We start from the raw sequence: 13,870 nt of genomic DNA, 5'->3' as shown, positions 1-13,870 counted from the left end.
ACGAAGTATTGGTCCCATATCGACTCAGCGGGCCCTGATCAGCGGCAGGGCCCTCAGGCTAGCATTGGAATTCCCGGCCCTGCGGGCCTGGGCCCCTGAGTGGGACCTCCGGCCGGACTTTCGGGCCTTTAATCGTAGGCTCCAATGGGCCCTTTGTCCCCTCGGAAACTGGGGGGGGGGGAGGGGACATGCCCCCCTTTGCCTCCCTGCCTACACTATTGATACGTTGCCGTTGTTACCGTTGCAAACGCGATTTTTCCCGCCGTCGTCACATTCTCTCTCCTCGAAACAGCTTTGATTTTTTTGACGTCGTAGGCCCCGATGGGGCCTGGAGCTCAATCGAAACTGTCAGTACGGATTGACTTCGAGCTGACCGATAATCTCGGAAAGTGTTGTATGTCCGTCAGAGGTTTTCTAGACCTTCAGATGTACAGGCACATTTCCATCCACCAGACCATTTTCAGCCAGATTGTGAGGCTTTGAGAATATCAATATACAGTTTGGTATAAATGTGTTGCAAGCTTGACTCACGTTTAATCTTCTTAGGTTTAATGAGATACTGCTCAAAAACGTGATGACAGGAAGACTTAGAAATATAGAAATGTTGAAGAATATTCTCTTCGTCTTTTTGTGAATCCATTTGACGATGTGTTACATGGAAGACATTGTGTGTTTTTTATAAAATAAATATATACAGATGTTTCTGGAGGAGTTTAGACCGCTATATGGAGATAATTCTGCACTATAGGCAACTGAATGTCCACCGGCGTTTTTGGCGCGGGGATGACATAACCAAGGCCGACATAACGTTGTGAAAGAACGACACGAGTTTGTGGGATACCGCTTTAGGGCAGGGTAATGGGTACAGCCCCGGGTGTTGTGCCTCTGTCGGATTCGTGTTTTTTTACCAGAAGTGACAGCGAAGGTTTGTTTTGTAAAAGCTCTAAGTAACTAAGAAAAACAGCATAAGTCATTCTGCCTCTGCCTGGTTGCGCTCGAACCGTGCTGCCAAGGAGTAGTTGCTTCTTACTTAGCTGTTAACTGATGGTAATATTGGTAGTATTTTGTTAATTTCACACCACAATGTTATAGCGCAGCTTGAGATTGGGCTTTGGAGTTAATCAGACGTTGATTACCAACATTAATTGAAAACTAAGTCTTGACCAAACTTCAGGTACCTATGTCTGATGTGTTTTTCAGCTGTGCAATAAAACTTGTCTTAAATTAAAACATTCTTTGGGGTTTTAGCTGTGTGCAGCTAAATAACCCAGATATATTGGGTCATTGGGTCATGCTGGGGGCCATTTTGATTCATAGCAGATACATAAAGACTAGAAATGTGTTCACATAATACCAATAATTTATTTTCATCTTGGGACATATGTGTCCATCACAGTTTTACTTGTTTACCTTTGGTCTTCCCTAGCACTCTGTTTAATGCATTTTTAGGCTGTATGCAAAGCATCATTTGCATGCTGACTAGGACTTCCATCATACTTCTGTTAAATGTTTTGAAACTGAATGTAGTGCTGTTAATGCTCTGATATCCAACTTGTCTCTTATTAGCTGATGGTAATTGTTTATGCTAAATGTGAATGTGGCATTATGTGAACCAAATGTGTGTTGTCAGTTTTGAGGCAGGACAGCTCAGCCATATAAATTATCTGCATAGGGCATTTCAGTGAACAGCTGTGTAGGGGTAGAGCATATTCGTCATACAATTGGGAAGTTGCTATTGCATAAAATTGGTGATGGCCATCAGTACTTACTGACATTGTTAGCATTTCTTATATCAATCCCAGATCTTTGGAAGTGCTTGAAAGTTGTATGTGATATTTGCTTTTTGCTCCACATGAATATAGCAGTGCCACAAAGGCCTGTAGGCATGTGATATTTGCCTTGTGTTTCACATGAATATAGCTTTGCCACTTAGAACTGTAGCAGCACCTAAAAGACAAACATGTTCAGCCCTTGCACAATGAGATCACAGATATTCTAGTCCTCTCAACTGTGTGTAAGCACAGTATTCCAAAATTCATCCAGCAGGGTGTGCAAGGTGTAAATATAAATTTTTGCCGCCAGAATCCTGGCTCCCTGCCCCCCCCCCCCCCTCCAATGCATTTAATTGATGTAAATATATTGCCCTTTGGACCCTGACCTAGACATCTGGCCTGCTCAGCCCATCTCAAGTCTGAGGCACATAAATACTGGTTTGACAGCCACCCAGTTTGATGCTGAATAGCCGATTTCGAGCAAGGAGAGGGGCTGAAGGCAATGAGCTCAAAGCTGGGGTGTTGCAGTATGAAAAAATGTGGACATCCCTGCCACCCAGGTGGCAGAAAATTGGAGTGCTGCACAGGCCTGCTAGCAAGCATTGTATATTATACATGTATACAATATGCACATAGAGGCAGATCTAGGATTTCATCAAGGGTAATGGACACACAATATGGTGCTCCCCCCTAGAATTTGAGGCCTGAGGAAACATTGGATTTTGGGTATTAATTTTTTGTTAAACTTCATCATATTTTCTGCTTCCTCTGTGTGCTGCCTATTTCAGGGACTATTCCATGGTTACCTATGGTACCAGTATGCCATTCAAACCCTACCATTGAATTCGATTTTCCAAGCTGCGATGAAAGCCAAGAAGGGTGTAATTGTTTAGCTGCTCATCTTCGGTGTTTGTTAACACAATTTACAGATATGACAGTTGCCAATTTGCCCTCAATCAATGTTGTGCAAGGTGCATGATGTGATGAAACAATGATGTATTGAGGTGCATAGTCACTACCATGTAAAGTAATTGTGTTGTCTTGAGCAGTCTTTTCCACTTACAAGTGTATCAACTGTTATAAGTGAGCTTTTTCATCTCATCTGATGCTTGCTTCAATATCTTCAAATGTGGAACAGTCTCCTTAAAGGAAATGGGGTTTAAAGTGCCCTGGTTGATTAAAAGAGAATGCTCCACATTTAAAGATATTGAAGTATCAGGCATGATGAAATAAGCTCACTTATGGCTGCTGGTATACTTTCAAGTAGAAATGACTGCTCTAGGTAACAATATTTTTCTTTTGAGGAAATATGCTCTGCAATGCATTATTGTTTTATTGTGTCATGGAATGTTGGTATGACATTGAGGTGTTGCCAAACAAGCCGTGCAAAATTGATATGCATGTAGTACTTTACTTCGCGGAGAGATGGCAGTGGTGGTGGTGGAATTTTCGCTGAGCAAGCATCGTTATCTGCCCGTGTTTCGGCTCGTTCTCGTGGTGTTGCTGCACTTTTTTCTACGCCGTTACCCAAGAACAGGTAACCAGGAGTGCCCCTCCCTCAATCCCAGCGACGCAGTAAACCGTATGTTAACACCAGAAAACATAAAATCAAGTCGCGGCACTCCCAGCTAGGAAGATGAAACAAGCTTAAAAAAAAACAGGCGAGGAGGTGGAGCAGACCCGAGGGAATTTTGTTATGTGAGAGGTAGGGAAAAGTCATAGATGAAAAGGCTTAAAGTAGTCATTAGCCAAAATCAGCTAATGACAGCCCGCTACAACCGCCCAATAATCTACAACCACTCAATTCCCCATGTTAGTAAGGGTTATACAGTCACAAGTCGGAGGGGGCAATTATCTGGTCATTTTTGTGCTGGGTTTTGAGCTGGATTTCCAGGGAGTCCACCCAGCTAAGCAGAGCTTGTTGCTGGGAGAACTCCCGGAGCCAGCGCCATGAATTTGGGTATATGTGCATTGATCCAGAAGCTTAGTAATCTTACTTGCATTCACATGCTCAGATGCTTCGCTATTCTTAAGTTATTCGTTTATAATAGAATATGTTCAATGTTCCGGCCAAAAATATTGGGGGAGCCCAAGCCAACTTTGGGCGGCCTGACCCAACATTGGGGGGGGGGGGGGGGAGGGGCCGACCCTTACGAAATAATACAAATTAAGACACTTGCAAGCTAGTACTAATGTCAATAATATGTAGCACAAAACGTGGCTCGTGACTGAAATTTTCACAGCTTTCTCAACGTTGATTGAGAGTCAACTGACGTCCGCTTTCTTTCACGGACGCCACATCTGAACGGCTCGACGATCATGTTTTTCCTGGCATTGTACGCCGCATGGTCTATGGGATGACATGATCTGAATGACGATGCTTTGGCGTCATGTGTACCTGAATGACCTTGGAAGCAGTTAGCGCGAAATAGTATACATCTATTCGGGGGCATGTAGCTCAGAAACTAGATGGTTTTAGAGCTGAGAAGGGCAGGGCTGTGAACTGCGCCAAATAGTCTTCAAAATGACTAGTTCAGTACAAAACCCCACACAAATGTGGAACATTTCCTTTAATAGGGCGGGTCCCGGAGAAGGGTCTTCTGCAAGTGCGAGTGAATGGAAAGAACCCTTGACCTATGAAGAGGGCCCTTGAGCACCGAGTACCTTCGTATATTAACTTACATAGCCCCAGTAATAACGCAGGTCTCTCCGACCAAGTGAGGTAAACTCATTTTTTACGTGAATGATTGTAAAGATGAAGGCCCCTGAGCAACCACGGGTCGCCAGGCAGGTTAACATATGTGGCCCCAGCGACAGCACAGAGAACATTCCGAGCGAATATAACCCTTGGAAGGCACCTGGTGGATAAAGAGGGCCCTGGCAGGTTAGCATGTAGTGCCCGCGAACAGCGTAGGACCCTCCGAGCAAATGCAACGAAATCAATGACAATGGGGAAGGAGCCTTAGCGATCAGAGTGCCTCGGCAAGTGGACATATAGAGGATCTTCGGCAGCAGGGTAGAGGATCTGGACAGCCTAATGAGCCCCGCAATTTCTCTAATCACCACCCTGTCCATCCAACGCCCTCTCAATCAGCAAATAATTGTCTCGCCACGAACCCTCAATTCTTACCTGCTGCCCTTCCTGATGGCTGGAGGCCCAAAGACCTTAATTTGTTGCCTTATGGATGATGTTCAAAAGCTGCGGCCCTTGTACCAGTTATGAGCCTCTTCAAAGTGTACGGGCCCAAGGCGGCATGACTACCTACCTCTTCCCGCACTAGACCCACCACTATGCACATACATGCATTGGGTTACTATATCCCATGATATAGTTGTATTTTGAACTTAAAAACGAACGTCATTTTCCGGCAGTTTATTTCCGGATGGTTATGGAATATACCTAGTTGTCCATGCTACTGAACCACGTCTGGATTGATGTGATATGCAAGAAAAAAACAGCGTTCAATCATGTGATTTTTGCTTTCAGAATTCAAATCAAGATGTTTCTTAAGCCTTTTAGAGTCAAATCAAATTCTCAAATTAAGGGATCCGACAGGTGAGTAATTATTTCCAAAAACTTAAGGTGTCTGCGATGCTGTTATGTTTCCGTTACACTCCTGCCGTACTTTACCTTCGAGAAACTATCTACCGTTCGGTAAAAGCAAGCGCATTGAAATATTGTCTTGTTACGTTCTGTATTAAATGTTTTTTCACCTTATATTATTATTAATTCAAAATTTAAATGAATACCATGCAATGTGCATGTCAGGCTTTCAGGCTGAGAAAAGCTCAAAGCCTGGCTGGTTGGGTGTTACCTTCTTGTGTCACCAAGCGATTTGCATTGCTGGATTTGATGTCTGAAATTTTCTGCAAAATCTGTTCTGAATATAATCGTAATGACACTTCCGAAGTTTGTAAGAGTTTATACCATAGTGCACACACACTGCTGCCTTGAGAATTGGCAGCCAGAATCCAAGTGCATCTCACAATTATTGTCTCACTTCATCACGAAGCACATGGCATCAATGACCCTCGTTTCCGCCCCACAGGAAAAAGCTGCGCTCGCAGTTGGCGGCTGCCTTCCCGGTGCTGACGGCCGAGGCATGCGCCGAGCTGATCCCGACCAAGGACGAGGTGTCCGTGTCTCGCCTGGTGACGCACGGCGGTGCCACCGTCGTCTGCTACCTGTCGGCGCGCGAGCCCGTGCTGCTGGAGCTGGACGGCCGCCTGCTGCCGACCGTTTACACCCTGTGGCGTCACCCGGACCTGCTGCCCACCTTCACCACGTTCGCGCCGGTGCTGACCAAGCTGCGCGGCGGCGCCGACCTCATGCTGCCGGGCGTGATCGTCGACCGCGAGCTCGGCCTGCGCGCCTTCGGCCGGCTACAGAAGGGCGTGCCGGTCGCCGTGAACACGGACGCCAACCGGGCGCCGGCGGCCGTCGGCTGGGCGGCGCGCAGCAGTGAGGACATGTACATGGCGGCCGGCCGCGGCAAGGCCGTGCTGCTCGTGCACGTGCTGGGGGACCTGCTCTGGGAGCTCGGCAGCCGGCGGCCGGCGCCCGAGCTGGGCCCTCCGCCCGCGCTGGCAGCGGCTGGGGACGCTGAGGCCGCGGAGGTTGCGGAAGGTGACGCGGAGGACGGGGAGGACGTGGACGGCTCCGAGGGGGAGCCGGAGGACGAAGGGCAGCAGGAACAGGCCGACAGGGACGGGGAAGTCGCCGGGGAGGCGGGGGAGCGGACCGACGCCGACTCAGAGACGGCCAGGCTCATTGCCGAGGCCCTCCGCCTGGAGGACAGCGACGCGGCACCGCCGGCCGAGCCGGCACCCGAGCCCCCGAAGCCCGTCAACATGGACGAACTGCTGTACGACGCCTTCCGACAAGCGTGGCGGACGTCCGCTAAGCGTCTCGAGCTGCCCGTCCTCGTCTCGAACTTCTACGCGCAGCACATGCAGCCCAACAGCCCGCACCCGCTGGACGTGAAGAAATCCTCCTACAAGAAGATCTCCAAGTTCCTGGAACGAATGCAGAAGGAGGGCCTGGTGGAGGTGAAAGAGCTGGCGAAGGGCGTACAGAGCATCGTATCAGTGGCGATGGAGCACCCGGAGATCCGCTCGTACAAGGTGCGGGACATCTGTCGGGAGGAGGAGCCGGCCCCGGCCGAGCCCGAGCCGGCCGGACACCGCTCCAAGACGATCGAGCGCATCGAGGAGCTCTACATCGTCAGCGGCAACGTCTCGGCCGTCTTCAAGGAGCTCAAAATCGCCAAGGGCACGCCCATGTCCGCACAGGACGTCAGGAAACACCTGACGCAGTATGTCAAAACGAAACAGCTGCAGGATGAAGATAACAAAAGGTATGTGTAACCTTTTGAGGCGGATAATTTGCATGATTTGGTGGGGGCCAGTTGCATCATGGCGCATACGTGAATGGAGAGAAGGTTCCGCTCGTACGCCTTATAATATGTGAAAGCAAGATGGAGTACATGCGATGCAAATAAAACCTTGCACCAGCACTATCGCTGGCTGGCAGGCCGCAGCCACTGTATCGCTGGGATAAGTTAAAACCAGCTGTCCTCTAATGGAATCGGGGCGGATTATGTGGTCCTTGCTGATATTCGTCACGTGACACCATAGCTATGCAACATACGACTGTTGCTTTTCCTGCGACCAAAACCCTTTGCTGTAAGCATTCTGGGCTGCGGCACCAGTGCTCCGGCATCAGCTGACGGACGCGTGCCGCCGCTGCCCGCAGCCAGGTGCGGCTGGACCCGGTGCTGGCGTCGAGCTTGACGGGCCGGGCCGACGGCGCCCTGGCGGCGCTGCGCTGGGACGAGCTGCACCAGCGCTGCCTGCAGCGCATGTCTCCCGGCCACCTGGTGCTGTTCCGCGGCGAACCGCCGCTGGTCAAGAAGGGCGCCGTGCCCAGCGTCGAGCTCAACACCGCCACACGCTCCGGCAACAAGAAGGTGGGACGCGTGCTGGGCCGGGCCGGGCCGAGCTGGGTTGCCGGCCGTCGCGCAGCCACAGCCGGCGCTCCGGCCCCTGCGGCGAATGCTGGCGTGGGCCTGGCTTTACACCTATTGTAGCCGTGATGTAGCATGCATGCCACAAAATAATGGCGCAAGACAGGTTGCCGATGTGTAATCCTTGGATGCGTTCACAGCTGTGTTAAACGCCGTTTGTTGACGATGCGTTTACCTAGTACAGTATCACATTGCGACGGTGCCAAATCTGCCGGGCTTGGCTGGCCCTTGCCTGTACATCCGCCCGCGGTTTTTGTCAGATCACGGCCATGCTGACCCCGTCCGTGTTGTCTCGCACGAGTTGGATGCGCGTCTCGCTGCTTGTTGTCGAATCCTACGGCGCTGAACCTGCCAGCGTGCCCAGGCGCTCGTCAACGCGGCGTCTGTGGGTCAGAGGACAGCGTTGCCGAGGATGATACGCGAAATTCGTTAGAGTTCAAAACCAGCTTGCAAGTCATGTCATTCCACACAGCGTTATAGGATCAATGCTAATTTATCTCCAAGCTTGAGGGAGGGAGCAGCTGTCCCCTCTGCCCCCCCCCCCCCCCCCCGGTCGGCGCTGACCGCCGTCTGCCTCACGTGCGTCTCCGTCGGCCCGTGCGTCAGATCACCATGGTGCTGAACCTGCCTGCGTTCGGGATCGACCCGGCCGAGTTCGCGCACCGCTGCCAGGTGGGCGTGGCGGCCAGTACCAGCGTCGGCGAGGCGCCCAACCGGCCGCCCGGCACCAGCCAGGTCATGGTGCAGGGCAATCAGATCCGCTTCATCGGCAAACTGCTGCAGGGTGAGGACGGATGGCCGCCCGTCCGGATGCGCTCGGGGGCGCGTTAGCGTTGTGTGTATGATGCGTCTCGTTCACGCTCTCGGCACGTTGCAAAGCACCACATCCCAGTGGGAGGTTCGGTGTTTTTTCGCACGCGCGTCACATTTGCGTCGCCGCCGTTCGCCGCCGCTGCACATTACAACTTGTGAAACGGTCTCTATCGTTCTCACAAGATGACAGTACTAAAAGGCCTTGACGGGGAACGCAGCAGACACTGCTTATGGGGATCGGGACTGCTTTCCAGGCGCGCGCTTATCGCGCGCTTTGGTGACTGCAGTGTGTAACCGCACCTCAGCGACGCGGAATGATGTGGCGTGCAACGTCCTATTTTACCCATGCCAGGGATAAACGCGCTCAGCCAGAACGTACTCCCTCAACGCATGTTGTAGAAGTGTCATTGGGTCGGGTCGGGCCGCTGACAAAGGCTCCGCGCAGTCCGTCTGATCTTGGCCGGGTGGGATCACCTTGAGACAATAAGAGTCGCCAGAGATCAATGAATAATCGGGCGTCTGAGCGCGTTCCGACGACTCGGTTGCGTGCTGGCCCCTTGTTGTGCGGCCGGGCCACAGTACTGAATTTCCTCCCATCTGTGGATGTCCTTCATCAGCGCCTGATCCCGGCAGAGCCTCTGTCGTCTTCCCATGCCAGTGGTGTTGCCCAACCATATGTTATTCGCTGGCTGGAAAAACAACACCGCCCTTTCTGTGTTGTTTATTGCGTCGCGACGTTGCATTTGAAAAGGATTGCGTGCCTTCGTAGGGGTGCCCCGTTATGTGGACACACCCCTATATTAAGCAATTTGTGTGGCAACTCAACGCTAAGTGTAATCATTTGAATTTCGATAGATTACGAGAAAACAACGGGATTGGTGTGTCTAAAGGGAAAATGTTCTCTGTCCTTTCAGAAGACTACAAGGTTCCCAAGAAGTACATCAAAGGCCTGGAGAAGGCTCCGAAGAAGTGATGGTTATTTTTGGTGTTGTCTTTGTGATATCGTGTTCATCTTGAACCGTGTGTTGCTGACACTTTGTTTTTGATAACAGAGACATGACGGTGTGGGGCAAGAAATAATGTCATCGATTTCCGTGAAAGGCCTTATTTGCGACAGACAAACTGTACCGTAAAAGAATTGTGGAAGGCATAGCCACTGCCGAGATCATGATGGCCACAAGCATCTTTTGCCTGGCGTGTTCAAAGCAGATCAGTTCAGAATTGTTACACCACTTTACGGAGTGGTGCGATGCCGGTAAAAAACTGGTTTCGTTCATGAGCTCAAGTAACTTAACTGCTGGCAAACGAAGCCACTCAGCAGCTGTCATCTTGTCACCCCGCGTGACGTCACACTGTCACCAACGGCCAGCTTCAGCACCGCCTCTCCATCCTCCGGCTCTGGTCCGCTGACGGGACCGGCGAGGGGGGGGGGGGGGCGGCGGCCTTCCTGCCGCGTCAGCTGGCACTAACGGCGGAAGGGCGTCGTCGCCGACACCGAACGATCGAACGTCGGCCTGGACGACCTTCGACACGGAGCCGTGCGGGCCCGATGATGCGGAGCCCGTGGCTGACTCGGGGTCATCACACCGCTATTTCTGGTGGTCAGATACCCGTTCGCACTGTGTACCTCCGTGGTACGGATGCCGCGCAGAGTGGGGCCAGTGAAAGGTGGAAATGCGACTGGAGTATCTATGGTTTATTGTACAAGTAAATCTTCCGAATATAAACAAATGTGACGACTTTCGTCGAACGGCGCTCCTATCGAACATGCACCAACTCAATTCTGCGATGGCAATACAACAACGGTAATGTATCGAGAAAACGGTCCTCACGCCTCCGATGGCATTCCAAACAACGGTAATCTACCGGGAAAACACTCACCCCTTGCCACCGTCCGCGCTCCGCGGCTAAACAACTCAGTTTAACGGTCAGGAGCCGGACGCCTGGCGTCGCAACTGCGCCCAGACAAGCGCGCACAGATCCTCGCGGCGGGGAAGGGCGGGGCTGGTCGGCTCGACCTACCCTGATGACGGACAGTCGCCGGCCGCAACGAGCCGCGCGGCGCGGCGACACAACAGCACACCTATGGCATCTTCGCAAGCTACAGTGGGCGTCGCGCGAGAGGAGCGCGCAGGCGCCGGAAGCGAGAAACTCCGAGCGATGCGGTGACAGCGTTCGGGCCGTGCGCGACGCGTATTGCACTCGCATTGCATTGCATTGCATCGCGTCGCCCCACACTGCACCGCACCGCATCGCACCGCATCGCTCCGTGGTCGGCATCGCTATCACGGCGGCGCGTCCAGAACTGGAACTGCACGAGAGCTGTCTCCTTCGCCGCCATCGACGGACAGGGGAGGCTCCGGCTCATCAAAGCGACCCAGCCGGTCGACCGGTTCTCCTCTCGTCGTGCGTCCGCCAGACGGCTGCTGGCGCGGTGCCGAGATTGGCGGCCGGCTCGGGCGGCCCCACTCAGCTTGTCCAGTGGACCAGTGTCCAACCGGGCGGCCCGCTGCCGATGGGCGGCGGCCGGCTCGGGCGGCTCCCCTCAGCCTGTTCAGCGGACCGATGTCCAGCCGGGCGGCCCGCTGCCGATGGGCGGCGCCTCAGCCGTTGGAGGGCACCTGACAGCGGGAGCGGGGCGTGGCCGGCAGCCGGAGGAACATCTCGGTGGTGTCGCCGCCGCCGGTGGCCAGCGAGCCGGGCAGGCTGGCCGACTGGCACGGGTCGTGCCGGCTCAGGAAGTGCTCCAGCGTGTCCCAACCGCCGCCCACGCGCACCATCACGTGACGTCCCTTCAGCAGCTGGAGGCACACGCGCGGACGCGGTCAACTGGCGTGGCGTGACGGCTCGCGACACGTTCGTCCACAACGGGACGAGTGGAGTCGCGAGGAATTTCCACTTGTACAGGTCTAGTTTGTGAACTGAGATTGGGGATACACCGGCAGCAGTTACTACGCTTAACCCAAGGCATCGGCGAATCGACATTCGTTTCAAAATGCGTGGACATTTGTGTTACATATCTGTGGGCATAGTCATGAGCACGGAACCTTCGCACGCTGTCCTATCTGCGGCCCGACCCGAGCCGTGTTGCGGCACCGGCGTCCTCCGCCTCGCGCTCGCCGCCTCCGGTGACCCCCACTCACCCGTATGAAGACGGTGCGCCCCGCCACGTTGTACTGGCCCTCCGCCACACGGCGAAGCTGCACGTCCGACATGCAGTTGCTGCGGCACTTGCAGCCGGCCGCCGACTCCTCCACCATCTGCTGCACCTGCGGAGAGGGGGGAAGGCGTCACCGCTGGAGGGTCAGGCGGGGCGGAGAGCGACCGTCGCTGCCCACCTTCTTGACGCCAATCCCGGGGGATACCTTAATGATTCAGTTTCATATATTCGGTAGGATTCAGTTCTGCAAGCGTTAAAACAATGGTGTGGGCCCTGTGCTATCATGACAGGAGCGGTGTTCGTCACAGGTTCTGGGGTTTTCTGTGCTCGAGGAATGTGGCACCCCAACGCATCAGATGCTAAACGACCCTATTTTGTGGTTTGATTTTACACGCCGTCTTGACTAGCGGGCTGTTCTCTTAACCTTCGCCCTGATAGGAGGGGGGGGGGGGGGGGCATGCGATTTCGAATACCTCCTCTCCGGCATGTTGCGCTATCGGGCCCAAATTTTCGGTAACCTATGGAGCACCCATCGCGCGTGATTGGACACGAAGAACGTGTTCCCAAGGTTTCTGGTTTCGGACCTGTGGCGGTTTTTGAGGAAAACCATGGCGATCTACGGCCGACGCGGGCGGCGGGTGGCAACCGACGGTGCCGCGGAACGCACGCGCCGCGGGCTGACATTGTTACATTAACGAATTCATATTTCATAAATTTGTTCTCAAAACACGTCAAAATATGCACCAATGTACTCAGAGCTGGACAAGGAATACGTCTGTTTCGGTTTTATATCGCCACGGGACATTTTCTGGTATTTGTAGTTAAGTGGAAAAAGTGAGATTTTCTGAAACATTTGACCTTCAGCCTGGCATAATGGGGTCCGTTTTGACCTAACAACATGCAAACTTGTAGAGAGCGTTAAATCTAGTTGAGACCAATCCACTAGTGTTTTTTGTTTTGTTTTGCTAAGCTCTATCTTTATTAGTTCGGAAACGCCGGGAGAGTCACCTTGATCCCCTCTCATATCAGTCAGCGCCATGAAAAACGGCGAATCTGGGCGAGGGTTAAGATAGGTGTACTAAGTGACCTTTTCGTGCCTTTCTACGTAGTATTTATCCTAAAACGGTGTATTGATCAGCCTTCTCGTACCTTTTTGTCCAGCAGGCTGTTCTCGCCGCTGGAGGGATGGGTGGGTGTTCGGCAGGTGGGGGTGCTCGCCACGGAGCTGGCCGGCGTCGATGGGCGGTGTGTCGCCTGGGGTCGCCGCGATGTGGCCACCTCCAGCTGGTGCAGCCGCTCCCGCAGCTGCTGCGTCCGCTCCTCCGTCTGCAGGGCCGGGCACGAGTGTCGGCGCGTGCGTAGGACGCCGTCGCGCGCAGTGACCACGGCTACTAGTTAACTTGTCCGACTCAGATCTCTACGCAGCCGTGGCAATAACCTAGCTAAATATGTGTAGCTTCGGTGTGTTTTTGCTTAATCCTCACCTTGACGTTCAGAACAAACTTCTCCATCGAAACATTTTACCTCAACACGCACCCACGTTCCTGTTTTGGTAGCGGCACGCGACCTGCCACATTCCTGAGCAGCATTCTAATCTCACGCCACCCTCAATTTACCTGATTGTCCAACGCCTGAGTAACACAGCTGTGATCCGTCCCGGCTGTCGACCATTTCCCTCACGTCGCCCTGTGACCCTGACGTCGCGTCCTGTCAGCACCGGCGCTCGACTCCCGGTCCGGGGGCGGCTCGTTACCGGCGACCCCGCTCCGCACATCGACCGCCGCCGCTGCAGCGCTCACCGTCAGCACCTCGCCGCCGCCGCCGCCGCCGCCGCCGCCGCCGCCGCAGCTGCCGCTCGCCTGCAGCGCCATCTTGACGCGCACCAGGTGGGCGCGGCCGCCCTGGGGCCGTGGGATGCGCGAGGGCGTGCTGGCCGCCGACAGCCCGCCAGCCACGGACAGCCGCGGCGTCGAGCGGTGGTGGGAAGGTGACGTCAGCGCCGACGCCGGCATCGACGACGTGCTGCCGGTGAGGGGGTGGGGTCAGAGAGCGCTGGGGAGGGGAGAGAGGGGGGGGGGGGGCATCGAACCGGGCCCGGC

General features: G+C 53.8%; 2 protein-coding genes across 2 annotated transcripts; one reads left to right on the top strand and one right to left on the bottom strand.

The window, feature by feature from the left end:
• The first annotated feature begins 843 nt into the window (after positions 1 to 843).
• On the top strand, positions 844 to 9,595 carry LOC119107206 (eukaryotic translation initiation factor 2D). The gene is made up of 6 exons (XM_037230604.1): positions 844 to 925; positions 5,260 to 5,328; positions 5,822 to 7,129; positions 7,528 to 7,741; positions 8,405 to 8,582; positions 9,526 to 9,595. The coding sequence occupies exons 2-6, from the start codon at positions 5,273 to 5,275 to the stop codon at positions 9,582 to 9,584; spliced, it is 1,815 nt and encodes a 604-aa protein (XP_037086499.1). The 5' UTR covers positions 844 to 925; positions 5,260 to 5,272; the 3' UTR covers positions 9,585 to 9,595.
• Positions 9,596 to 10,968: 1,373 nt separating this feature from the next.
• LOC119107479 (GAS2-like protein 1) lies at positions 10,969 to 13,642 on the bottom strand. Its single transcript, XM_037230924.1, has 4 exons — positions 13,631 to 13,642; positions 12,921 to 13,097; positions 11,755 to 11,880; positions 10,969 to 11,412 (listed from the first exon to the last, which is right to left on the bottom strand). The coding sequence occupies exons 1-4, from the start codon at positions 13,640 to 13,642 to the stop codon at positions 11,215 to 11,217; spliced, it is 513 nt and encodes a 170-aa protein (XP_037086819.1). The 3' UTR covers positions 10,969 to 11,214.
• Positions 13,643 to 13,870: the final 228 nt, after the last annotated feature.

The sequence above is a fragment of the Pollicipes pollicipes genome, unplaced genomic scaffold (assembly GCF_011947565.3).
Source record: "Pollicipes pollicipes isolate AB1234 unplaced genomic scaffold, Ppol_2.1 Scaffold_6686;HRSCAF=7923_pilon_pilon_pilon, whole genome shotgun sequence".
Taxonomy (NCBI): Eukaryota; Metazoa; Arthropoda; class Thecostraca; order Pollicipedomorpha; family Pollicipedidae; genus Pollicipes; species Pollicipes pollicipes.
Note: the sequence above shows the minus strand (reverse complement) of the source record. Positions and strands in the feature narration are given on the sequence as shown.